General features: G+C 38.6%; 2 protein-coding genes and 1 long non-coding RNA gene across 4 annotated transcripts in view; 1 reads left to right on the plus strand and 2 right to left on the minus strand.

The window, feature by feature from the left end:
* Positions 1-12,348: 12,348 nt before the first annotated feature.
* Positions 12,349-18,237, minus strand: LOC135633852 (AT-hook motif nuclear-localized protein 1-like). Its single transcript, XM_065143804.1, has 5 exons — positions 17,753-18,237; positions 16,689-16,756; positions 15,545-15,676; positions 13,300-13,461; positions 12,349-12,993 (listed from the first exon to the last, which is right to left on the minus strand). The coding sequence occupies exons 1-5, from the start codon at positions 18,186-18,188 to the stop codon at positions 12,709-12,711; spliced, it is 1,083 nt and encodes a 360-aa protein (XP_064999876.1). The 5' UTR covers positions 18,189-18,237; the 3' UTR covers positions 12,349-12,708.
* On the plus strand, positions 18,042-18,715 carry LOC135633853 (uncharacterized). The gene is made up of 2 exons (XR_010495170.1): positions 18,042-18,163; positions 18,237-18,715. It is a non-coding gene; the product is annotated as an uncharacterized LOC135633853 (long non-coding RNA).
* Positions 18,716-19,278: 563 nt separating this feature from the next.
* Positions 19,279-27,302, minus strand: part of LOC103973484 (ubiquitin-conjugating enzyme E2 variant 1C) — an 8,541-nt gene continuing 517 nt past the window's right edge. Inside the window, exons 2-4 of one of the 2 annotated variants that reach the window (XM_009388060.3) lie at positions 19,978-20,117; positions 19,771-19,896; positions 19,279-19,692 (exon numbers count right to left, since the gene is read on the minus strand). In XM_009388060.3, coding sequence (XP_009386335.2) covers positions 19,552-19,692; positions 19,771-19,896; positions 19,978-20,117 — 407 coding nt within the window. In that variant the 3' untranslated portion in view covers positions 19,279-19,551. Of the gene's footprint in view, positions 19,693-19,770; positions 20,118-27,302 lie in introns of both variants that reach the window. The other variant, XM_065143805.1, reaches the window with a different exon arrangement.

Here is a 27,302-nt window from a genome sequence, read left to right on the forward strand (position 1 = left end):
TGATGATGTATGTCATGCCTTGACATAATTCTTGAAGAGATACATCATGATGGGCATCATGATGGGAGCATTGATAAGTTTAACTGATCTAACTTATCAATACGTCACTTGAATTCTTAGGTCTTGAATTCAAGGTTGACTTATCTCAACTATGGCATATAGATAGGGGGAGTTAAGGACAACTCCTTTATCAATTGATTGTCATCATCAAAAAGGGGGAGATTGTTGAATCTCGGATTTTGATGATGAAGTCAATTGTCATTTGTTATCTAATCTATGTGTTGAGATAAGTGTGCAGGATTAACTACGATAAGAGTAAGACAAGCAGCAGGTGTTGCGCCGGAGTCAAGATCATGATCACGTTGGGAGTTCGAGAGTTCGACGGAAGTTCGGACGGTCGTCGGAGGTTCAGCGAGAACAGATCCGAGAAGTCCAGAAGCTTGCCAAGCGAAGCTCGTCGGAACTCGCCAAGTGGATCGTCGCAAAGTCCAGGAGTATGCCGGATGTCCGCAGAAGGATCACCGAGGGTTATCGGTTGATCGACGGAAGTTGGCAGGAAACTCGCCGGAAGAAGCGATTGACGCATCGGAGCAAAGCTGCAGAAGTTGTCTTAGAGTTAATCGTAGTTAGCATGATGATTAAGCATGAAAATGGGAGGTGATCCCATTAGCTTAATCTTGGGGCAATTGGGCCCCTGAAAAGATTCAAAGTGGGCCGAATGGAGTGAACCATTCGGACCCTGATTGCACCAGGAGGTGCAACCGCCCCAGCCAGGAGGTGCAACCGCCAGGGCTGCGAGGCTGGGAGGTGCAACCGCCCCAGCCGAGAGGTGCAACCGCCCAGAGCTCAGTCTTCGAGCTAGACTGGGCGGTGCAACCTCCTCTGCCAAGAGGTAGCACCGCCAGAGCTCAAGTTTCGAGCTCTGCCAGGCGATGCAACCACCGAGCTCAGTCTTCGAGCTCTGGCAGAGAGGTGCATCAGCCTGAGCTCAGTCTCGAGCTCTGCCAGGTGATGCAATCACCGAGCTCAGTCTTCGAGCTCTGGCAGAGAGGTGGATCAGCCTGAGCTCAGCTTGGAGCTCTGCTAGGTGATGCAACCACCGAGCTCAGTTTCGAGCTCTGCCAGGTGATGCAATCACCAAGCTCAGTCTTCGAGCTCTGCCAGGTGATGCAACCATCGAGCTCAGTCTTCGAGCTCTGGCAGAGAGAAGCAATCGCCTGAGCTCAGTCTTCGAGCTCTGCCAGGCGGTGCCACCTCTCCAGTCAGGAGGTGCAACCGCCTGATCCCAGAATTCTGGGATTTGATCGATTTGATCGTTTTGAGCTCGAATTTTGAATTGGGTTGGGGCCTATAAATACCCCACCCATTCAGCACTGAAAAGATATAGACCTACACCGAAATCTTGATCTTTTCTGTGATTCTAAGAGCTCAAAAGTGTTGTAAAGCCTTTAAGTCTCCTCCTTCTGTTCTTCAAGTTTTCAATTGTAAAGTGAGGAGAGAAAGGTCTGTAAAGGTTGTCTCCTAAGCCTGTCAAAAGGAGAGAAATTGTAAAAGGGCAGTTTGGCCTTCGCCCATTGAAGGAAGGCACCTAGTTGACGTCGGCAACCTCATCGGTGGAGGAAGCCAAAAGTGGAGTAGGTCAAGGCTGACCGAACCACTCTAAATCTCTGGTTTGCGTTTATTTTCGAGCACTTTATCATTACTGCAAACCTCCCTCATCACTACTGCTCTCTGCGCTTTCACGAACAAGTTCTAAGTGTTGTTCTTCGAAATCTGCATTCAGACGTAAATTCGTATTTTCATACATTACAGTTTACGTTTACGTTTGATTCTGCAGAACTGTTTTCCGTGCTTTTACGAACGAGCTTCTTTGCAGTTTACGCTTACATTTTAATCCTATTAATAACTGCAATCTGTCCTCTACGATTTTACGAACGAGTTTCAACATTTAGACGTAAAACTGCATTCAGACGTAAATCGGCTTTCCTCGCTCAATCATCAGATTTCAGTTCACGTTTACGTCTTGATTTCAACTGCATACTGCCTTCTGCGAGTATACAAACGAGTTTCAAAGTTTAGACGTAAATCTGCGTCTAGACGTAAAACTGCGTTTAGACGTAAATCTGCGTTTAGACGTAAAACTGCGTTTAGACGTAAAACTGCGTTTAGACGTAAATCTGCGTTTAGACGTAAAACTGCGTTTAGACGTAAATCTACGTTTAGACGTAAATCTGCGTTTAGACGTAAATCTGCATTTAGACGTAAATCTGAGTTTAGACGCAAAACTGCGCTTAGACGCAAAACTGCGCTTAGACTCAAAACTGCGCTTAAACGCAATCTGCGCTTAGACGCAAACTGCACTTAGATACAAACTGAGAATTTTAGTTTGCATCATAATAGTTTTTGAACGAACGCAGCTTTTGGTTTTTAAATTATTGTAAGATTTCCGCTGCACTAATTCACCCCCCCCCCCTCTTAGTGCTCTCGATCCTAACACTTAAAACCCATTAGGTGGTTTGCACACCTAGAAGCTCTACCTCTACTACAAATAGATGAACCAATCTATCCGCGGTTAGTTAAATTGTTCTATGCCAACCTATATGTGGACAACGATAGCCTAAGCACTTATCTTCTAGGAACACCCATTAGAATATTTGACAGCACTATTTATGAGCTAATTGGCATAACTGAAAAAGATAGGGGATGCTATTTTAAAGGTAAATGGGACGTCAACACAATAGGAGCAACCTATATCGAAGCCACAAAAACAATTTTTGCAAATCCAAACCTTGGCTTCCTACCCAAGAGTTGTGAACACTTACTACCTTTCAACTCTAAAATTCTTCATCACATTATCACAAGCATCATATTCCCCAAACAATTTCATCTTGACGAAATAAGTCAAATAGAGATAAGTACCATGTATTGGATTATGACCGGTCAGCATAATTGTTTTGGGTACTCAATTCGGTAACACATGCAGGATATTATGGTTAAAGATACTATGTTGCCATATGGGGGGTCAATCACTATATTTCTTCATGCCTATGACATTTGCATCCCACCCGATGAAGAAACTATTCAAAGTGATCGATATAACATAATAAATAAAAACCTACTGAAAAGACTTAGGTGCACATTTAGCAATGGCATATGGGTTAGGCAGCCTAGAAGGACTGATCCAATTCCTCCACCAATAGAACACCCCGAAATACCAATTCTTAGGGGAAATGAATCTCCTCCTCCTAGTCCCCTTAGTGCAGCACCTTCAGCTCTTGTTTCCTCCTCTGAAGATCTCATTATGGCGGAACTGTCTCAGATCAAATTCCAGCAAGATCAACTCAAATCACAGCAAGAACAAATTCAAAATCAACAAGTTGAAATTTTGAAGATACTACGACAAATGAATGAAAAAATAGATATCATGTATCAGCACTGTGGATTACCTCCTAAGGATTAAATTGATGTAACTTTTTATTATGTTCTGTTTACTTTTAACAACAAGTTCAAAGTTTGTAATCGTTTGAACGATAACTGATCCTTCCTTTTAGATAACTACTGTTTTGATCTGCATAAATGATGATTTCTTTTGGATAAACTATTTCTAGCAAATTTGAATGATGAATTTTGTTTACCATTAAATGCTAAACTTTTTTAATGATTCAATGATCATTTTTAGCGAATTCTATGATCATCAATTAGTTGGCTTGTCTCTTTTTGTTGATGACAAAGGGGGAGAAGTGATGACTAAGTGATGACTTACACCATATCGATAGCATGACTTATATGAATTACAAAAGCTTGTGTGATATAAATATCTTATATGCCTTGCAAAATCCTTGAAAATATCACAAGATTGATTGATCATATTGAAAGCATGCCTTACATCTATATCATGAAATTTATATTGAAAATCTTTATCTTCTGTCGAAGTAAAATTCGTCCCTTATCATTTAACTTATGATTTTCATCGAAGTTTCGTACTTACTATTGTTTAATGAGGATTACGATAAGCTCTACGGTTAGAACTTATCGGGTTATGCTTGAATCCAATGGGATAGAATTCAAGTATTTTTTATCTTCTCATAATATGGCATATAGATAGGGGAGTTATGTTTAACTCCGTCATCAATTGATTATCATCATCAAAAAGGGGGAGATTGTTGAATCTCGGATTTTGATGATAAAATCAATTGATGGGTTAATTGATCTAATCCATATTATTGAGCTAAGTGTGTAGGATTAACTATGATAACTAGAAAACACAAAGCAAGTATACCGGAGTCAAGTTCGATGGATGTTTAAGCGTCCGAAGAATCGTCGGAGATGCTGCCGGAACCAACCGAGAAGAAATCAAGAATCTATCGGAATTTTTGGAAGTTCGCCAAAGAGATCGTCGGAGGTTAACAGAGATCACCGAGAAGGCTCGGCTACTCGTTAAAGTCATCACAAGATCGGGAGCTTGCAGGGAGTCCGTCGGAAGAAGTTCGTCGGAAAGCTCGCTGGAACAAGACTCGACGTTCGCGGTTGAAAACTTGCTTAGGATGTTTTTTTTTTGTTATGTAGTTCACTTGTAATTAGGATTAGGATTAAGAGATAATCCTATATCCTGGTTAGGGGCCAACTGGGCCCAAAGTCAGATTTGGTTTGGGCTAAAATTAAGCCAAACCAGTGAATCGGAGAGCCAAGCGACGGCACCGCCTGGCTGGGCGGTAGCATCGCCCAGCACCCGAGAGCTGGGCGGTGACACCTCCTAGGCTGGGCGGTTGCACCGTCCAGCACCCGAGCGCTGGGCGGTGGCACCACTTGGCTAGGCGGTGGCACCGCCAGCATCGGGAACATAAGAGAATTCAAATTTTTTGGAGCCCAAATTTGAATCCTCTTGAGGCCTATAAATACCCCTCAAGTCTCAGTTGAGAATACAACTTTTGAGAAGCAATTGATTGAGAGAAAAGTCTTGGAAAGTCTTAGCAAGTCTTGTTTTCAATTTGCTAGAGAGTTCTCCTCCTTCTTTCTTGCTGAAAATTTGTAAGAGGTTGAACTGCTTGTAAAAGGTTGTAAGAGGGGTATTTGCCCTTCCATTTCAAGAGATTTGCTAGTGGAAGGTGGGAGCCTCATCGAAGAGGGGCCTCGCAAGTGGATGTAGGTCATTTGACCGAACCACTCTAAAATCGGCGTGATCTCTGGTTTGCATTTCATTATTGCTATTTACATTACTGCAAACCTTCTTACATGCTTTAGTTCCTTATTACCTTTGCTGCGCAACTTTAAGAATACGCTTCCAAGTTAAGCTTTTCAAGTTTCGTTCTTATCGTACGAAAGATTTGTCGAAACCAACGTTTTAATCCGCTACACTAATTCACCCCCCCCTCTTAGTGTCGCTCCGATCCTAACAGAAGAGCCACAACCGACCGAAGTTACGGTACGTGCACTGGCGGGTTACTCAAACCCGCAAACGATGAAAGTTAGAGGCCTTCTCAAACAACAACCGATCATTGTTCTTATCGACACGGGCAGCACTAATAACTTCCTAAACAGTAAGGTTGCTGTCCGAATGGCCTTACCTATCGAGAATTATAGCAGGTTTGACATTAAGGTCACCGACGGATGGATTTTGAAGTATGATCGTAGGCGCCCGCGAGTGAAATTATTGTTGCAGAACCAAGAGATAATTGCATATTCCTTCCTCCTCCCTCTTGATGATCATGAGGCCATGCTCAAAATTAAATGGTTGATGACATTAGGTGATGTTTTTTGAAATTTTATGAAACTAATTATAAAATTTTATAGTAAGGAGAAACAAGGGATACTGCACGGGAAACGTGGGGGCAATGTAATGATGATTTGCACACAACAAATGGAGAAGGTTTTGCATAAAGCATGCAGTGACTTTTTGGTACAACTTGAGCAGCAAACTAAGGGATAGCCAATAGAATTTGAAGATCCAAACCTACTTCCTTTGCTTGCTGAATTTTCAGATATATTTGATGAACCGCACAACCTACCTCTTACCCGTCGGCATAATCATTATATAACAATTCTTCCAGGCAAACCTCCAGCAAATACTCAGCCATATCAGTATCTACATCTCCAGAAGGATGAAATAGAAAAGATTATAAAAGAGATGCTTGAAACAGGAGTTACTCGGCCAAGTTGCAACCTCTACTCTTCACTAGTGCTACTTGTACGCAAGAAGGACGCAACATGGTGAATATGCGTTGATTACCAAGCTCTCAATGACATAACCATCAAGGATAAATACCCTATTCCAGTAGTAGATAAATTACTAGATGAAAGGGAGCACAAATCTTCACAAAGCTGGACCTTTGATCCGGGTATCATCAAATACGAGTGTGTGAAAAAGGCATACCGAAAACTGCCTTTCAAACACACAATGGCCACTATGAATTTTTGCTTTCTTCAACAAAAGATGGAAATATTTTGGGCATATCATATCAGAGGAAGGTGTGATGGTGGACCCCTCCAAAATAGAAGCAATGTAGAACTGGCCGACCCCGAGGAACATAAAATTGCTATATGAATTTCTTGGTTTAACAGGCTACAACCGTAAGTTTATGAAAAACTATGGAAAGATCAGTGCACCACTCACTTCTCTACTGAAAAATGATACCTTCCAATGGTCGAACAAAGCCTCTGCTGCCTTCAACAAACTTAAGGCAGCCATGACGACGATGCCAGTGCTAGCGCTACCAGATTTCAGCCGACCCTTCATCATTAAGGCTGATGTATCTAGAGTCGGAATTGGAGACGTTCTCATGCAAGATGGTCAACCACTCACATACACTAGCAAGGCATTGTCTCCCTTCCATCAAAACATGTCAACATATGATAAGGAGATGCTCGCCATTGTGCACGCAACAACGAGGTGGAGATCGTACTTGATCGGGCGATGCTTTCAAATCAAGACCGACCATAAAAGCCTAAAATATTTCTTAGAGTAAAAGATATCTTCCCTCACATAGAAAAAATGGGCAACAAAACTTCTTGGATTTGATTATGAAACAACTTACAAAAAGGGGAAAGAGAATGTTGTTGTAGATGCGTTTTTGCGGCTACCCGAGCAAGCTAAATTTTCAACTGATTCACTTCTAACCAACGACTTCCTTGAGGATATTAAGATGGAATGGTAGGAAGATTCAGAGACCAGTAATATCATAAAAAAATTGAAGGAAGCACCAAGCTCCGTGACTCATTACAATTGGGACTCAAAAGAATTACACAATAAGAGGCGAATTGTGTTTGTGACAAATTCTACTTGCATCTTCACAAGCAGATTTTGGACAAAGTTATTCCATATACATGGTACTAAATTAAAAAGAAGTATGGCATATTACCCACAAACTGACGGCCAGACGGAAGTTGTAAATAGGTGCTTGGAGACAACCCAAAGCCACCCACCAAATATCACTACCCAAGGAGAACTCCAGACCAAGCCAAGTGCCATTATTGATCAACAGATCGTGACTCGATGATGATAACCCACTACTAAAGTGCTAATACAGTGGGTGAATGTACCAACAGAAGATGCCACTTGTGAGAACTATGATGACTTGAAGATCAAATTCCCTGAATTCATGAATCGTCAGCCTCGAGGACAAGGCTGATTTAAAGAGGGCGAGTATGTTAGGACTCTAGCTAGGAGAGTCCTAATTGAGAGGGACATTCATGTAAAATCTACCTAAGCCGACCCCTATTAAAGAGATGAAGAGGCCAGCTAGGGTTAGGAGGTTATTTCTTAGAGAAGAATTAGGAGTTTTAAAGGAATAGGAGTCTTGAGTATAAGTCCTATTAGGAGTTGGTTAGAAGTAAGAGTCTTGAGTAGAAGTCCTATTAGGAGTTAGGGTTTAGAAGCCTTATAAATAGCCATGTATTCCTCCTCTTTTTATAAGCAATAGATGAATCTTTTCTGTAGCATTTGAGCAGCAACTTGGAGAGAGAAACCCCTATAGAGTTCCAAGGAGGTCGATCCCCTAAAGATATCAACCCCAAGTTTAGAATCTGCAAGGGTTCTAACACATTTATCATTATTATATGGTATGTCTACAAGAATTATATTATGATATAGGTGTTAGGAACGAGTTGGCACTAAGAGAGGGGGTGAATTAGTGCAGCGGTAACATACGTCTTCAAATTGGTTCCGAAAAATCTCTTCGTACGATAAAATCGATTTTGGAAATGCTTAACTTTGAAAGCAAAGTAAGAGCGTATTGAATGTAAAGCAAGTAAGGAGGTAAAGTGGTTTACAGTAAAGATAAATTGCTCAAAGTAAAATACAAACTAGATTTTAGAGTGGTTCGGTCGTTGTGACCTACATCCACTTCGTCGATTCCTCTTCCGTCGAGGCCACCGGCATCCACTATCGATCTTCCTTTAACAGGCAAAGATCAACCTCCTTCTTACACCCCTCTTCTCCTTTTACCAGGTTTAGGAGACAACCCTTATAAGCATACACACTCCTCTCTAACAAAATTCTAACACTTAGACTAGAGGAGGATTCTCACAAGAGATTTCTACAGTATTTTTCCCTTTTTAAATTCTTTGTGCTTATGTATGTTAACCAAGGATGAGAGGGGTATTTATAGGCTTCAAGTTGATTCAAACTTGGAGCCTAAAAAGGTCTCATCCTAGGTTTCCTGAGTACTGGTGGTACCACCGCCGTTCCTGGGCGGTATCACCGTCGAACAGGGGCGATACCACTGCTGGCAGCATTACTGCTGGTGGTACCACCGCCCAGGAATCTTGGGGTGCTATTCCCCAAGCGGTGCCATCGCCGGCCAAGGTTTTAGCCCTTGGTTGGGCCTTGAATATAGCCCAAACTAGTCCAACTTTGGGCCCAATTGGCCCCTAACAGAGTTGGTGGGATTAGCTCCCAATCCCAACTCTAATTATATGCTAACTACAATTACTAAGACATATTCTAAGCAAGATAAGTCCGATTTCTTCTGCAAGCTTCCAGCGATCTTTCCGACGAACTTTTGACGATCTCTAGGCAATGTTCCGACGGACTTCCGGGAAGCTCTTAGACTTCACGATGATCTTCTTGCGAGTTCCAATAAGCTTCTTTGGCAAGTTCCTAAACTTCTTAATTGGTTCCGCCAGAACTTCCGATGAACGTCCGGACTTCCGTCGAACTCTTGAACTCCCAATGAAATCGCGTTCTTGACTCTGGGACTTCATTTTGCTTTATGCCTTACTATCGTAGTTAATCCTGCATACACAAAGATGCACTTCGATCTAGATAATTATTATTAAGTATGAATCATGGTGTCCGGCATGTCATTCGTCCATCGACGCTTCGTCCGATTCTTCGGCACATCATCCTCTCTTACGACCTATTGCCCAATCGGCCAGTTGACCTCTGCAACTTCGATATCCTTGGTGCAATATCCGCTCTTCTTGGCCCGATGCCCAAATCCATGGCCCAAAGTCTTCTGTCGATGCGTCTACCGATCCTTCGGCCCGATGTCCAATCTTCTAACATGTGTTCCTCCGGCCCAATATGATTCTTTCTGCTTTAATTGTCTCTCCCTGATTGAAGCATCCTACGTCACTCAAAACACAGATTAAATTATAAATATTTATCAAGTGGTTTCATCATCAAAATCTGAGATTCAACAATAGAATTAGAATAGATCCCTTATTGTTTTTATAGGTCATGAAAAGTAATGACTCTGAAAAGTAATATGATACAATAAAAGAAGAGTTAAAATCAATAATCAGAATAGTATCTAATAAATTTATCAAATTGTCCAATAATTATAAAAGAGTCTATTATATAAATATGGCTCAAAGGACAATGTCGAACGATATAATTGTTAGACTTGTAGTTAAAAGTTTTACTCATAAAGAATGTATCGACTATAACGAGATATTTAGTTTTTAATGAATCATTAAGAATCATCATGACATTAGTGACTCATTATGAGTTTGAGTTATATCATAATGATATGAAAATATTTTTTTTAATGATTTACAAAGAAAATAAAAGAAAATTAAATTTTAGTATGTAAATTCAGGAATCCATTTATGACCTTATACAAGCTTCAAGATAATGATATATAAAGGTTCTTGATATCATTATTTCTTTTTTATATTTAAGAAAAATACTATTGATTAGTCTTACATATAGATAATATTTTACCTTACTAATAGTGATCTTAGTTTATTATACTAAATCAAGAAATATGTTACTAAGAGTTTTAAGATGGATGATATGAATGGTTATCCTATATTATTAATATTAAGTAATTCAAAAATAGATCTCAATGATTGTGAAGACTATCTTAGAAAGGATATATCAACCGAGTCATGAAAAGATTTAATATACAGTTTTGTTCAGAAAATCATAAAAGCAAAATTTTAGTTAATAGTAAATACTTTAAAATGACTTGAAAAGAATCAAATAAAGAAAATATTCCTTGTATATGCGTAGTTAGAAGTCTATGCTCGTGTTGGAACATATATCAGTTTTACAATTAAAATACTAGGTATAATATTATAGTTACCTAGAAGTAAAAATACTAAAAGATCGTAAAGAAAGTAATAAGATATCCAGAAAGGAATAAAGGATTATATGCTTATATGTATAAAATTATATTAGCTTGAAATGATGGTATTTTTCATATGTTGATAGTATAAATTGTCTCGATAATAGGAAGTCCACCTTACGGTTAATATATTTATCAATTAAAGGGATAATTTATTATTAATAATAATAATAATTTATTTTGTGGCATACTTTGAGGTCATTGATTAAACTTTTTTATTGCCAAATTTTATCTAAGGACTTGGTATCGTAAGAGTCAATTGCCAAGTCGTTGAAGATATTTTGTGATATTGTAGTAGTTTTATTCGACAAGTATTATTGCATCTCTATGCATTATAGTATAAAGTACTTGATAGTTGGAGAAGAAGAGTCCAGAAATATCCAATGTCAATTAATTACTTAAGTTCCATTGTATTGATTGTTGATCCATTCACTTAGGACTTACCGCCTAAAGTATTTTGAAAGAACATGTTCTAATGAATGAATTTTTGAGTAACCCATAAAGGATATGGTGATGCATGTTTGAGTGGATACTATAATTGACATTCTTGCTTACGTACTTAAAGTTATTTATTTCTACTATCATGTTTACAATTATGTATGTAAATATTATGATTGAATGTGATGACAAGATTGTCTTAACAAGACAAATTATATAGGTTATTTTGGACTGCATTAGGAAAGACTAACAATGTTGTGGTACATAAAAGGAAGTGTGATATTGATGACATATAATCGTTATGACTCGTATTGTTAGTCAGACTTAATATAGTATTACTATATTTATTAGACTTATTAGCCTATTTTTAAAATTCACGTGCGTGTATATAGTTTTTCTAAAATTTCAGAATCCAATTATGTCAAATTATTTTTAAATAAATTTTATTTATTTTGATTTTAAGTATTTTTGTATCTTACCAATTAATGAGCCAAGTGAGAGAATGTTAGATTATGTGATCATATATTTAATTAGGTAAGATATATTATAGATATGATTGGATTCTGATTATGGTTATTAGTCAATAGAAAAGAAGTTCATATTATAGTATGATTCCTTAGGGGATATCCTTGATGGGAGGAACTCTTCTAATAACTTATCCTAGCCTTTTGCTCTCGCCTATAAATAGACAGGACCTCTAGGGACTAAATAGACGCATCTTTAAAGACGGTGTCTTTGCTTATCATATAGAGATTTTTTTTTAAAATGACATTATAGATAGGATAGATAGCATGATTACATATTTTGTGGTTAAATCTCCCAATGTTATCAGACCTGTTCGATGTTTAACATGAGTATCTTGTTTTCGGTTATGTTCTTGACATGGGCAATTCCACGAGAGTAGATGGCTCACGTCTAGAGCGGAAAAATCGAGGTAGATCGAGAGTGCGAAGGCGTTGTAGTCGGGACTGAACAGGTAAACTGGTCTCTGGGACATGAAATTGGAATTTGGATCGGGGTAGTTAAAACTGGGTCCGAATACGATTCGACCCACGACTGATATCTGATTAGATCATCGATCTAATCGTTGGAGCAAAGCAGTTCAGATTCATGCCATCACGTGGAGTTTTCTGTCATCACATGGTATGATGCGTACGATCACTCGTATTCTTTGTTGTCATCAAAATTCCATTTATGTTGTAGTTTTTTTTTCTTTTGTAAATTGTCACCAAAAGTATAAACATGAGGCTCGAACACGTTGCGGCAACTTCTGGTGGTATCACTTTTGGCATCAGTTGATTGAAACAAAGCTTTTGCTGCTACAAAATTCATTCCAAAGACGTAGGAAAAGCTTTAGTGTTTCAATATAGAACGTCAACTAAATTAAACAAGCAAAAGCTGAAGCCGTGAACCTATCAAACCCACACACCAAACCATTAAGATCTGTTATCCGCGATAGATGCAAATGCATGCTAAGATTGCAATAATGTTTCATACTGCCATATATATATACATATATGTATACATATATGTATATATACATATACATATACATATATATACATATACATATACATATATGTATATATACATATATGTATATATACATGTACATATACATATACATATATGTATATATATATATATATACATATATATATATGGTTTAAGGGGAGGGAGAAAAGAATGTTCTGGTATGGCTTCATGATCCAGTCAAACTTATGTTGATGTCTGTCGAGTTTCTATCGCCAGGAGCCGACTGCAGAGAAGCAGCCCAACTTTCCGCCTGGAAAGAGGAGGCAGTTGAAGGATCTGGTTTACTCGTTGATGAAGTGTGCTTCCCTTGCGCGCTACCACAAGCTTCCTCCATGGCTGCGCTTGACACAGGAATTGCTGATGTTGGTGGAGGTACCAATCCGGTTTCTGATCTCGGCTTCTTTATTTTCTGCTCCATCTGGTAGCTTGGCACGAAACTTCCCACCACAACCTAACATAGAATAGTTTGATACAGTAATTTTGTTTGAGCGACACACTCCTGATATTCTACTCATAAAAGATCAAGATCTATTGTTGTTGAGAAATAGAGAAAAAGATTGTGGATAGATCTATTGTTGAAATCATTTGCCATTGAATAAACTCACCATATCATTAGGATTGAATAATTCTAAAGAAATTAAAATCCAAGAGAAGTTAAATTAAAGGGTCAAACAAAAAATTCAGCAAAACCATAACTATTCAGGCATAAAAAGAAGGATTTCAAATAATGAGAAGATGAAGGCACAAGTCCTATTACCTGCACTGGACTTGCAGCCACCAGTAGACCAGCAACTCCACCACCAACAACTCGGCCATCTGGACTTGCCAGAGAAACACTCAGGCCACCTGATCGGCTTCGTGTTCCTCCATTTTCAGTTGGCATGAATGATCCAGATAAGGAGAGCAATTCAAATCGGCCCTGCATTACAGCATGTTAGATATCTAACTCGGCAACATCCAGTACACCCACACCATGCCATCAGAGATAATTATGGATGATAAGAATTTGGATCAGGTCATTAGTGATGAACCCAAACAAATTAACATCATTTGTACAGTTTGGCAATATAAAGAAACCTCCTCTGAAGGGTAAAACATGCAATTTGCTACTGCATAAGCATTGTTCAGTGCTTGTGAAAAATGTAATTTGCTAGCGCATAAGAAGGGTGAAATGCCTTCATCTTCTGCTAGTACAATAAAAGTCAAAGAAAAGGCATGTACACTTTGTGCTGAGATGTGGGAGCTTTACTGACAATCAGAATGCTTACACCTCGATGCAATACAAGAATCCAAGAGCAGGGAATTGGAGAAAACATCACACAGAGACTCCGTAAATTTGCAAAAAAACAGCCTAATCCTCAATTCTCACCTTCAAGGCACTATCTGGAAAGCGATATCCTTGTGCCACCCATAAGTTTACTAACTTGTCATAAATGTTTCCTACTATCAGCTCAAATTTTCACCTAAGGCATGTTAAAATCTTCCGCATAGCATGGTAAAATTGCCCCTTATAACAACACTTCACCACCTCTACTCATATTTAGGTAATCATTATCCTAACCACTGCTATCTAGAAATATTATATTTGAGAGCCCAAGATCACTAACAGCATGCCATTACCTAAAATGCAACAATGCCAGACGTGAGTTCCGAAGATTACATTATCTTTTTATGTTACAAACAATGTAGCACCTCTGTTGTAAAAGCACTAGCATTTACAAGAAGACCAGCATCATGATGGTACAAACTAATGAGAATCTTCATATGGTTAAGGATCTTTATTTGACCTCCCGGCAAAAGTTTTACTTAATCCAAAAAAATGACTCACTAAAAATTTTCATCTGATAACAGCAAACATGACAATCGGCCAAAAAAGACAAATTCTTCTTGTTTGAATCATGATTTAGCCAGTAACAAAGATATTGTTGAGTAAGGTTGACAAAGTATCTTTGGTTTAAGAAGTCCCTGATGTCTTGATAATAACCTTATTATTTAGGAAATGACTCGAAAATGGCATGAAAAGCTTATATATTGGTCTGTAAATAGAATATAGAACACCTTGTTCTGTCTAAAATTAAGATGACAGAAAGGAGTCTCAAAGAGCCAAAAATATCATATTCTTCTATATAACTAGTATAACAGTGGTACAGCCAGACATGACATGTTATTAGGGCTATGGAACAACCAATCCATGCCATTTCAATTTTATATATAAAGCTGGCTCCTGCACCAAATTATTTACTTGCTGCACCCATGGGGTGACCAAGAGCGAAAGCACCTCCATTAACATTTACTTTTCTTGTCAGCCACATGGTATGGTAAAGTCAAGAATCTCTCTTAGTGGACAAATATATTAATTCTTCTTTAACCTAGATGGTATTTTGTATCAACGAAAGTTAATAACAAAAGATATCTTTGTTAAGGATTTATTGCCTTTCAATGGACAAGACTAAGCTTGTTAACATGATTACACCTGTATCTTTTTGTTTTCCATCAAAAGGATTGGTTGTTATTCTGCACCAAATATTGGCTATGGAGCACATCTCAAGATCTAGAAGTCTTTACAACCAGTTATAATCTGCCATTGACCATAACAAGCTGGCTCCTAATTACAAAAGTATGGCAAATCGGAGAAATGAGGTACTAGCTCCACCAAACTTAATTATTAGAAGGTTCCAGTTTTTTCAATGTTTATGCAATGACGGGCAAAATGTTCAAAATCTCCCAAATTAAGGAGTCTAGATTAACAAAAACTTTGCATAAGTAACAACATCAGTACAAAGGCACAAACAACCAACTAAACCAATGGATCAAAACTAAGTGGTTACTTACATGCAAGTGATGATGTAATTGCATTTATGTTTGTCACTAAAGATTTTTGCACAAATATGTGCTTCTTAATATGCTAAACTTATTTATCTTCACAGTATTGATTTGATGCTGACAGTTCTTTATAGAACAATCCTTGATTTCCAACTCAATATAGTTAGTTGTACACAGACCTCATAAGTTAATGTACCACCACTTGAATCAGGCTGACGAAGTGTAACATTTGAAATAACACCATTTGCTGATAAAATACAAATAGCTCGAGACCCTTGTTGTGAAAATGATATGATCTTCATAGTAACATCCTGCAAAAAAAAGAAAAAAAACAAATGTCTGTTAGTAATATGTTCGATGAAGATTTTGAGTGATTAGTCATGTGCCTTTTAAATTCAAAGTGAATTTAAATAAAATGAAAGTAAGAGAAGACTGAACAAAGCAATCTAAATTTGTCTAGCATTAACAGCTTTTACCAGAAACTAATATTTGTATACACAAGTGCTTCGGCCAATAAAGTTTTGCCTCAATCATAGTGTCCTAGAAAACCTTCCCATCATGATGAATGAAAATTATACTGGAAGATTAATGTACAAACAAATTGTTACGATAACTCTAAATCTCTCCTTCATGTGTCCTAAGAAAAATGAAATGGAACTGCCATCACATCTTGTTTTCATTAAGGATTTGAAAAATAAAAGGAGACAAGGTAAATACTTTCTCCAATGGACCATCTAAAGTGCACAAAACCTCTCAGTATAAAGGGTTAAGGCAATGTTATGTACATCAACCCTCCTTAGGCCGCACACTGGCAGAAGCCTTGTATAATTGGCCGCCTTTTTTCTCAAAATCTGAAATTGATTGTTGATGCATGACGAACTCAATGAGACATTTGAGTAAGCTAAATAAAAAAAGAAGCTACACATTAAGCTTAATCTTTCCATGCCAGCCATTGGTGAGAAGCAATGAAATTTAGCTAAAGATCAACAAAAGACACTTCTCACACTGTTCTTATTGATTTCAAGTAGAAGTGAACAAAGGATCCCAGAGGGAAGAAGACGAAGACAAAACAGTCGAAGGATTAAATGCATAAGAAAGAAATTTTTGCAGTGCTTCGAGTAGGTTTACACTAAAGATTCTATCAACGTCTATGATGATGCCAGACAACAAATTAGCTAGCCAAGTTTAAAGTGTTCTCCCGTTTACCACCTAAAGCTGTTTTGCTCATATTGGCATTATATCAAGGAAGCAACGAAGTAAATGATAAGAACATCTTACATATGTTAGATAGTAAAATTAATAGCAGTTCCAAAAAAGTATTACCTCACCTGAAGCAACAGTGATGATATGAGGTGTGAAATTTGCACCGGCGGAGCAGGCTACCATATCTCCTGCATCACATAATTCAGATAATAAGAGACTATATAGCAGATGATTGCAACCTAACCTTTGAAAAGAAAACAGAGGTTTCAGTACACTGGGTACACTTGAAGATGATTAAGGTTCAAGTGATAGCATTAGTAGCTGGAGAGTTGAGCCACCAACTATATTGCTTGCAGACTCTGTAGCTAACCAATCCCCAGATCAGAACCTAAATCATTCGAACAGCAGATGGAGACTACAATAAACAGCTTTAACAGTAATTCCACTGTACCACATGAATCATGCCCAAGACACTTGAGTTCCCATGGGGATGTACGATAAAGGGTTCTGTTGCAAACAAAAAGTAAAGACCATATCCACCCATTTGATAATGCCAACATCTTCAGCATGAGAATGATCCAACCCCACACCCTGCGTTTACCACAGCAGTTTCTCGGAATTAACACGATGGAAGCCACAAAACTACAGAAAGGGAAGGGGTTAAGATTCAGGTTTCCGGTACCCTCGGCCAACCCCACAAACTTCGCTTTCTCCGCAAGATACAACATCCCTAACCTTATCAGATCTGCAGAAAGAGATCACACATAGTGGTCCCTTTTGCAGATCACAAGGACTTATTTTTGAACTCCAAGTTGACAGCTACCACCAAAAATGAACTCAGACGAGAAGGAAGAGAGAGAGAGAGTCGCAATTGGACCATTTGGGGATCCACAGACTCGCACATCATCAACAAAACCGTCATGGAAAACCAACATCATCAGTAATAGCAGACAGGGAAATTTTAGATCATAGAAAAATATAAAGATATTTTATTTTTTCCATTAGTTCCAAAACTCATACGGAATCGCATCAATTAGAGTTTTGATTTGAGTTTAAGATAAACCCAAGCGTGATTTCAGATTAATTAGGAAAAATAAGGGACATATAAGACACCTCGATTTCGTCTCGTAACTGTCAAAAGGGAAAGGGAGGAAAAGAGAGAACAAACAGTGTAGAAGGAATACCGAGTGGCTCGAAGTCGAGTCCATAGCGAGGCGACTTGCTCACCAAACCCACTGGCCGCCCTCTACCCCGCTTGATCGCCGCCCCCACCGCGGCTGCCGGCGTGTACTCGACACCGGACGGCACGGACGCCGAGATCGGCAGCGGGTTCAGCGGCTGCAGCAGTCTGCCGTCCGGCCCGTACTTCCTCGGCCGCCCCCTCTTCTTCTTCATCGGCTCCGCCACCGGCGTAGCTGCGGCGGGTCCCACCACCACCGCGGCCGCTGTCGAAGCGGCTGCCGTCATAACCGTCGCCGTCACGCCGACTGGGCAAGCAGACTTCTCGTCTCTCACCACCGTCGCCGCCGGCGAAGCCGAAGGTGGCGGAGGAGGAGGCTGGTAGATCCCGGCCCCCTCGGCGGCCGCCGTAGAAGGTACTCCTCCTTCCCTCCCCTCCATGCATAGACGAGCCCCCGATGCTAACCTTACAGCAATCTCAAACTGAAGCTTCCAAACGCAGAAGTTGGAAGGAGATCCTTCGGACTCCGATCTCTAGGGTTTCTTTCAGCTCTCTTCACCAGAATCTACCATCAAGCTCCATGACGACACAAATAGCAAGAAAACCAAAGAAAAGAGAGTAATTCGCAAGCTTTTTCCCCTTAGCTATATCTTCTCGCCTTGTCCTCACGACCGGAGTACCGCCGATATCGTCACGGCCGTCCTTACCAGAAGGAGAAGAAGAAGAAGAATAGTTGAACTAGAAGGAAAGCGAACGGGGATGAATTATTATCAATAATATAATTATTTGTTATTATATATTGCAAATGTAATGTAAGCAGGAAGAGGGAAAAAAGAAAAACGAGAAATATAATATAAAAAATCAAAATGGGCGGCTATTGGCGAAGGGAAACGACGGGTTCTTATATGTATGATTTTTTATTATGGAAGGAATTATGTGAGCAATGAGATGGGTAGCTTCTTTGGAAGAGGATACCTTGTTTTCTTTGAAGGCACCAGTTTAATGGTTTAAAAAGTAGGAGACGTGGGGGGGGGGGGGGGGGGGGAGCGGGGGGCGTTGATATTTTGAAAGGAAAATGAATGGGCAGCGTTTAGGGAGATGAAATTAAGTTTCCTGGTTTTAAAGCAAGGCGGCCGCCACGGTGTCCGCTCTTGTTCGCTCACCCACTCCTTGCGTCTTTTTTCTTTTTTTTTTTGGGCTTTTGGCATCCTATTAATACAATGCCACTGACATTGGAGAAAACGACGACAGTGCCACTGGTCATTGCCGCCGAATTAATTCGGATTTTAATCCTTGCAGAGTTTGAAAATAATAAATAATTCTAGTGAATTTTAATAACGCGTATGTACATATAAAACTTTTTCTGGTATTAAGATTCTCCATATAGCATAAGCTATATTATAAAATTTATCTAAAGCCTACAGAGAGCATTTGTGATTTCAACGAACAGTCAAAACAACGATCAACTACAAGACATAAAATTAAAAGAATGGAGCGAATCTTCACAACAAAAGGTACCAAAGCAGCAGCTAGAAATAACTCCATTGATTTCCAGTAATAAGATGGTCTAAGCTACAACAGAGTTGGTGCGTTTATCCAGAAAAGAGCACGGTCCAAGACACCACTTTAGTTTCTTCTGGTTCGGATGTAATACACACCAGCGACCCGTCAACAGTTTAAGTGCCATTGTCAGACATATAACCATGCAGAATCGTCCACCACAAGCATGACGAAATAAACATTCGGTTCGTTGCTTCTTGAATCGATACAAGAACTTGGACCTTAATTTGCAACAGTGAGATATTAGAAGTAAGTGCCCTCCGGTGGCTGGACAAGCTTACGGTTATGCGATGCCGCCATTTCCTTCTTAAGCTGCGTTAGAATGTACTCCATTGTGTAATCGCGTTGCCAGTTCCCCAGGACCAAAAATTTTCTTGTATCTACCTGGATTTATGTATTGAAGCATCAGTTTCCAAGTAATTGTTTCGTAAAACTGTGGACTCATGTCAAATTGGGATCTACCACTCCAGTGTCAGGATTGACACAAGTCATGTTGATGCGTGAATGGAATCGGACGCTAGGAGGTTTGTCAGGGTAGTCCTTGTCACAGAATAATTTCAGCTGATAGATGCGACCCTCATGTACGGTCTGTAACAAGAGATGTAGTGCGAGAAATGAGAACAGTTTGAATATAGGCAAGGTTATAAAGTTCAAAGTAGAATCTCTCACGTTAAGAGGACCAATTATTGTTCCTGTCCAGGAGCGCATGTAAATGTCATCTCCATCATCCATACCATAGCTTACAGTCCCATCTCCGATGCCCTTTTCTCCTCGTTCAAGCTCTTCAAGCAACCTGAAGTTCCGAGGAACTGCATGCAAAGTCAATGATGGTAAAGTTATGGTATGATTGGCAACCACCTGCCACAAATAATGCACTAAAATTTATAGATTCAAACTGAAAAAAAAAGATTCTTGCAACAAAATGTCCTTATGTCGAAATTTATAATATTAACACAAGTCTCCCAACATATATCATAATAACAATGATTTATGAGGTTAACTATGTAGGAGTGCACAAACACCAGTTCCACTTAGAATTAACCAAGAAGATAGACTCATAATTAACAAAGAATATAGACTCACACAAATCACCAGCATAAATCATGTAAAAACAAGATCGAATAAAAGAGAGATAATATAAACTAAATATCAGGAAGTTATTCTAAATGTTGCAATAATCCACTACATTTATCATTACCCAGTGCACGAGGCTCCTGCCAATACAAGATTTGGGGAACGGCCAATATATGCAATCTTATCTTTAAATATTTAAAGAGGTTGTTCCTGAATACTGATCTCCTAAGTTGCAAAGGTAAGGTACCATTGTACCAAGGCCCACCCTGTATAAACCAACACAATTATTTTCCACATTTAAGAGACTAAACTGGGCCTCCATAATCTCCCTCGTTTAAGGTTTGACATCCTCATTAAAGTCCAAACATAACACAGAATCAAACTTAAAACGGTGCATGTGAGGTCTAACCTATTGGTCGGTCCCATTCCTAGAAGGTCCTTTCATACTTGGATATCTCACCACATCCAATGATAGGTTATAAGTTACCTCTAAAACCAATTATCATGACCAACCTGATGGGACAATTGATTCATTTACTTAGTTTAAGTCCTAAGGCCAAATAAAAATATTAAACTGCTCTAACTATATAAACCAACTCAATTATTCTCATATATGATGTGAGACTAAACTGGGGCGTCACAGATATCCAAACAAAACCTCTTTATTATAGTTCATGGAGGTTGTGATCCAAATCAAGTCACATTCTTCCTGATTTTAACCTGTCTAAACAGGCATACAAAGATATCTGCCCCAATTGGAATAACAGGATGAATAGAAGACATGGTGAGAAGAAATCATGGTGAGGCAACTGATTTATCAGTCAATCAACCACACAACAATGTGAAGAGGCTAGCATGTGGACAAATTTACAGCCTGATGACTGATCCAGCAAAACTAGATGGTGAGCTATAACCTATGTGAAGAGGCACGGTCAAGAACAATGCACGACACGGTAGCTTTCCAGAGAGATGATAAGAAAGAAACAAGAAAGTAGAGGTGGATAAAGCATAGAAGTTAAGAAATATTTCATAAGGAATAGTTCAAAAAAACCTTGGAATAGCACATCAAAGAGAAAGTCTCAATCTACACCATAATTCACCAGCAAGCAGGTTCAGTTATTTTAGAACTGAACTGGACCATTGGAATTGATGGGACAAGTTCACATCAGTCAGCTGTTACTCCTTGATACTACTTTTCCAGTGACATTCAAAAGATATGCCAAACTCTAGTACCTTTCTCATAACAGGCCTGATTACGTAGGAATGGCTTCCAAAGGAAAAATGATAGATAAAAGGAAGGATGCCAAACATGATGAATGCTCAAATATATTTATCATGGGGTTGAAACTTGATAGAGGTAATTATGATCATGAACATGTATATTTTTATAACTTAAACCATAATAAGAATATGTAACCTTAAGATGTAAGCATCCCACTACATTGATGAGTTATTATACCTGTATTGAATATTTAACCTGGCAACTCAATTCAACCATACATCTGAATTTGAATTTTGTAGTAAATGTCAAGAATTTGAACTCGAACATTCCCATCAAACTGAACCGATACAGTTAAAACTGATTAGCTTCTCCTTCCACTGTTTGCAGCTATAACCTAAATAATACTCCTGAAAATCATAAAACTTAATCTTGAAGATATGTTCTAAACTTTTAATGAGTTAATTAAGTCATAGTTGAGATACTAATGAGTAAGAATTTTTGGTTTTGCAACATAAATATGATATTTTACTAGAGTATCAGAAATTAGATTGGTAAAATCATATGCAAGAACTAGTGGCAGCATAAGCTTTTAATTGATCTACAGAACTTTGAAGTTCACATATTAGAGCACGAATTCTAGAGAACTCTATGGAGTACTACAACAACTAATATGTACGAACAATAACATTTTGGTGAGGCAAATCTTTTTTGAGAGGCAATTTTCCACCTAGCATTTTGTATGAACACCTCTTGATGTAAGCTTTTCCATATGACTTTTCCACTTACAAACAGAAATAGACTTTATCAGCAATAAAAATAAAGCTTTGGTACTTCAACATAGAAACACATGAAATACAGAACCCTTCTACACTGGTGATACATAAATAACTCAATAAAAGAAAGAACTTTTTTTAAAGGTTTTAATCTTAGTTACACCCCAAGCCAAACCAGTGATTTAAAAAGCGCTAGGCGCCAAGGTCCAAAAACGCCCGAGGCACTAGGCGCTCGCCCAAGCGAAACGAGATGCTAAAATATAAAAATATATAATATAATTAATAAATATAATTATTTAAAATTTTAAATAATATGCTATTAAATTAAGAAAATCTAAGATACAAAATCAAAATAATATATTATTAATCTAATAAATACAAATACTATTATTAGTATACTGTTAACAGTATACAAAAGGAGAAGAAGGAAAAGGAGTGTAAGGGGGTGCTGACTGAGAAAAGAGGAAGCGGCAGCGGCAGCGGTAGCGGAAGCAGGAACGGGAGTGTAAGGAGGCAGCGACAGCGGAAGTGTAAGGAGGCAGCGGTAGCGGGAGCGGCGACAGCGACAGCGGCGAGCAGCGGCAACGGGAGCGGGAGCGGCGAGCGACGACAACGGCAACAGTAGCGGCGAGCGGCGACAGCGGCAGCAAGCGACGGCAGCGGGAGCAGGAGCGGCGAGAGCGACAAGCAACGGGAGCAGCGAGCGGCAACAACGGCAGCAGTAGCGAGCAGCGACAACAGCAGCGGTAGCGAGCAACGACAACGGGAGCGGGAGCAGCAGCGGCAATGAGCAGGGTTAGGGTTGAGCAGCGACAGCTGATATCGGTGCTTTAGTTGGTTCGATTAAACCAACTAAAGCACCGGAGACCGAACCAGACCTAAAACACTGGTTCAGTCTCCTGGTTTAACCCAGGCACTCGCCCAAAGCGCCCAGCGCCTGGGCTCGGGCAAGCGCCCAAGCGGCGCCTCTTTGAAGCGTGCCGCCTGGAAGTGAAGCGAGGCGCTCGGGCCTCGCCTCGCCCGAGCGCCTTTTTAAATCACTGAGCCAAACGATATACTTTTCTGATATATGGTTATACTTCTATGACCTGATAAATTACTTGCTTTTCTTCAGTGTTTTCGAATGCGCTAGGCGCCAAGATGCCAAAATACACGAGGTGCTAAGCATTCGCTTATGTGCCTGCCCGAGCAAAACGAGGTACTCCCAAATATTAAATTTTAAAAATATATATAATCATGAATAAATATGATAACAAAAATAAAAATGACAATTCATATAAAGTGCCAAGTTACATTGCAGGAAATAACAGCAGATATCAAAGTTGTGATGTTCCTACCAAACATGATTGATATAGAGATGCTGCATACACAAGTCTAAACCACCAGAAACACAAAAACAATCTCTCCAAATGGAGATGTCAGGAAGAGCTTAAAAATATTAGTAATATTTAAAATGGAGAAAGATGAAAAGAAAAGCTCCAATAAAGATAATAAAATAGAACATCAATAGAACAAGGAAGAAATACTATATGGTGCAGCAGACATGCTGTAAACGATATTAGTAAAATTGATAATCCAACAAAGTCATAAGTAGTTGAAGTCCCAAAAGTAACTTGGTCAAAATGCAGTCGGTGGAGGATAGTGGCAACCGACAGCGAAACAAGGCTGGTTGAACAAAATAGGTTAATATAGGTAAGAAAAAGAGAAGCAAAATTCTCAAAACATAGTACCATCTGAAACTCCATAAGCATGAACAAAATATGTCATGCACCAAAATCTTATATCCGCTTATACCATGGTACAAAAGCCTAATGAATTAAGATGTTGGAGTAAAAGAACTTGATTTTCATATTCAGTTACATGGAAAATTCCACAGAAATAAATTAATTTGGGAATTCTCAGAGTTGATCCTGCACCATGTTGTGAAACCCAACATGAGACCATGGGGAAAAGGTAACTATTACTTTTATTTCAGTCAATTGATTCTTAAACTTGCACATGCAACATGCAACCACTAGATCACAACCAAAAATAAATCAAACAAGGAAGAATCAAGAACCCCAGCCCCCCAATAGGAGAACTGAATTATTCACTTGATGGGCCCGAAGCTAAAAATGTTCAAGTCCAAATAAATAGCGGTATACCTATCTAGTCTCATATACCATTACATTCATTCTTCCATAGCCGATGTAAGTTTAAATTAGAATACCACAAAGCTTGACATCCTTGTCAAAGCTCAAACCAATGCATAACCCTAGTTCACCACTAGTACAATTTATCACAACCTGATCCAACAGATCAATTAACTTGATAAGTTGAACTGCATGAACAAAAAAACTTAAGGTCAGGTTCACAGAGGTAGACTCATCTAGTCTTATATACACTCTATCACTGTCCTTGTTATCATATCTAAGTATTTTATGACAAACTCAACCATTAATCCATTGATAGAAGCAAGAGAACCTTGTTAGTGAAACCCTTGATTGCACACAATTTGTTTTGCTGAAAGCTCTGGTAGGAAATTATCTTATTTATTGGTAGTATTATCTTCTTAGAAAATTGAGATCTTGTCCATTCTCAATAAGGTTCTAAGTTGACAGAATACAACTCTTATATTTAGGCCCTTGACTTTGGTGTCAGCTTCATTATTCACTTCTGATTCATCAGGACTTGACTTGAGCTCCTCCAAGTATTGCCATCATAACCAATTGGCACAGTCCATATGCTGGCAGCTGGGGAAAATAGGCCTATCTTGCATTGAGCAATATTGACAATATGAGCAAATTGAACAGAAATCCCAAGGTAGCACGAGTGAATGAGCCTATCACTCTGACCACCTTATGTAAAAGATATATACACATGCAATATTAGCATACTATAATATAAATATGCATGCATGTTGATATCAAGTACATCTGTTTATGCAATATATACAATTTTAGATAGACTTAGCCAACAGATGTATTGTTCTTGTTTTTCGTTACAGGGATTTTGACTTTGGCTTCTGCTCCCTCAGCTTTAAAGTTATATAGCATAATCATCAAAACCGGACCAAATTAGATTGTCGGACCAAAAAACTGCTAACCGAATCATTAATTTATTTATTGGATCAGTTATGTTAAAAAACTAGAATGATCTGGTTTACCCAACCAGTTTTTGGATAACCAGCATGAACCAATCGGGTTAAATAAAACCAATCCGATCTTCTAATACGTCTAAAAATATTTAATTGTCCTTAACTTAAATCTTTGTCATAATTTGTTTCAAAGGATATTTATGTCAATTTTGAATTAGAATTAAGGTGAGAAAGAAAACAACCTTACTCATTCAATTGCATCTCTCCTTTTGTTGTCATCTCTTCCTCATGTCCCTTTACCATCGTTGTCTCTCCATCCCTCATCTCCCTCCAACCACTACTCTTTTTCCATCTTTTATTCATTTTTATTTATTTGGTAATTTACGATCCACTCCTCTCCTGGTACCTCTGTTTCAAAGATCATTCTCTCATTGCCATCTCTTCTAATTATACTTCATTTTATTAACATAAGTTTGATTTTAACTTTTCTCATATATGTATGTTATATCAATATCAAATTCTTGTTTAAGTAATTTAATTGCATATTCATTCTTTAACTTCTTAAAATATTGTCACATGTTATGTAATCTAGATAAAGGTTTATGTTTATAATATTGGTTGACGCTATTATCTTTATCATATTATAAATGACTGAAGTCTTATCTAGGATTGTTTAGCTTTTCTTACTAATTTTGGTATTTAGACTTTTACTACATATAATTTTGAATAATTTTATATATTTTAAAATATTTTTTAATGAAACATGCAATCCAATCAGTTGATCTACTGGTCCGACCAGTAACCCAGTGACCCAAGGTTTAGCCAAATTGTTGTCCGGTACAATTCTGATAACTATGCCTCAAACACCCAAGTTTAACTATTGGCACTTGTTGTCAACGTAAACTTACTGATACTGATCACTCCTTTGTAAAAGGAGCCTGTGAGGTCTATGTAAAAGCAAGTTTGTGTGCGTACCAAAAACTATTAGCAGTGTGAACAGGACTTTTACATGGGGCAGGTATGAGTGTACAACAAAGCAGAAATCAGGTTAAAAATAATCAGGAACCTAAAAATAGAGAAAACAAGGTCAATCAACTGTTTTTCCTGATGGAAATTGAAATTCTAAATTTAGATGGAAATGGTCGAGAGACACCAATGGGCTGCTGCAATGGGGCTTCTATCAGTACCATCTCCTGTTACCTTTACAACATGCTGAGGCCATACTAGTGCTTTCAGCCTCCAGTCACTGATTTGCATTTGCTATAACATAAAAAGTGATCAATTGTAAGGTAAATACAATACCACCACCAATGATAAATCCTCATTCGGAATCATTGAAGGAGTCTGATATCAACAGCCGTGTCATACAAAAGCAATGATCTCTCTATAAAAGATGAGGTCATAGAATAGGAAACCATGAGTATGGCTAAAGCCGTACTGCTAGTGCTTTCAGCCTCGAATCATGGATTTTGAAGGATTTCATCAAAGTATGGCTTGATAACAAGTCCAACATGATATCGTCAGTGCATCTTAACTGCAATTAAATAACTTATTCTGGTCTTCCAGTCTAGCTATTCCCCATTTGCTATAATATAAAAATTGTTCAGTAAGGTAAATACAGTAATGCCACCAATAATAGATCAATTGGAATCATGGAGGCAGTCTGATATCAATAGCCGTGTCATACAAAAGCAATGATCTCTCTATTAAGACGAGGCCATAAAATAGGTAACCATGATGTCTTTGTTGTAATCTAAGCCATGTGTCTTGCAACCATTGACATCCTAAAGCATATCCGTGGAGATCGCTCCGCCAAACGTCTCGTCAAGAGGCCAAATCGATATAGTAA

This window comes from Musa acuminata, chromosome BXJ3-3, assembly GCF_036884655.1.
Source record: "Musa acuminata AAA Group cultivar baxijiao chromosome BXJ3-3, Cavendish_Baxijiao_AAA, whole genome shotgun sequence".
In the NCBI taxonomy this organism is placed as follows: Eukaryota; Viridiplantae; Streptophyta; class Magnoliopsida; order Zingiberales; family Musaceae; genus Musa; species Musa acuminata.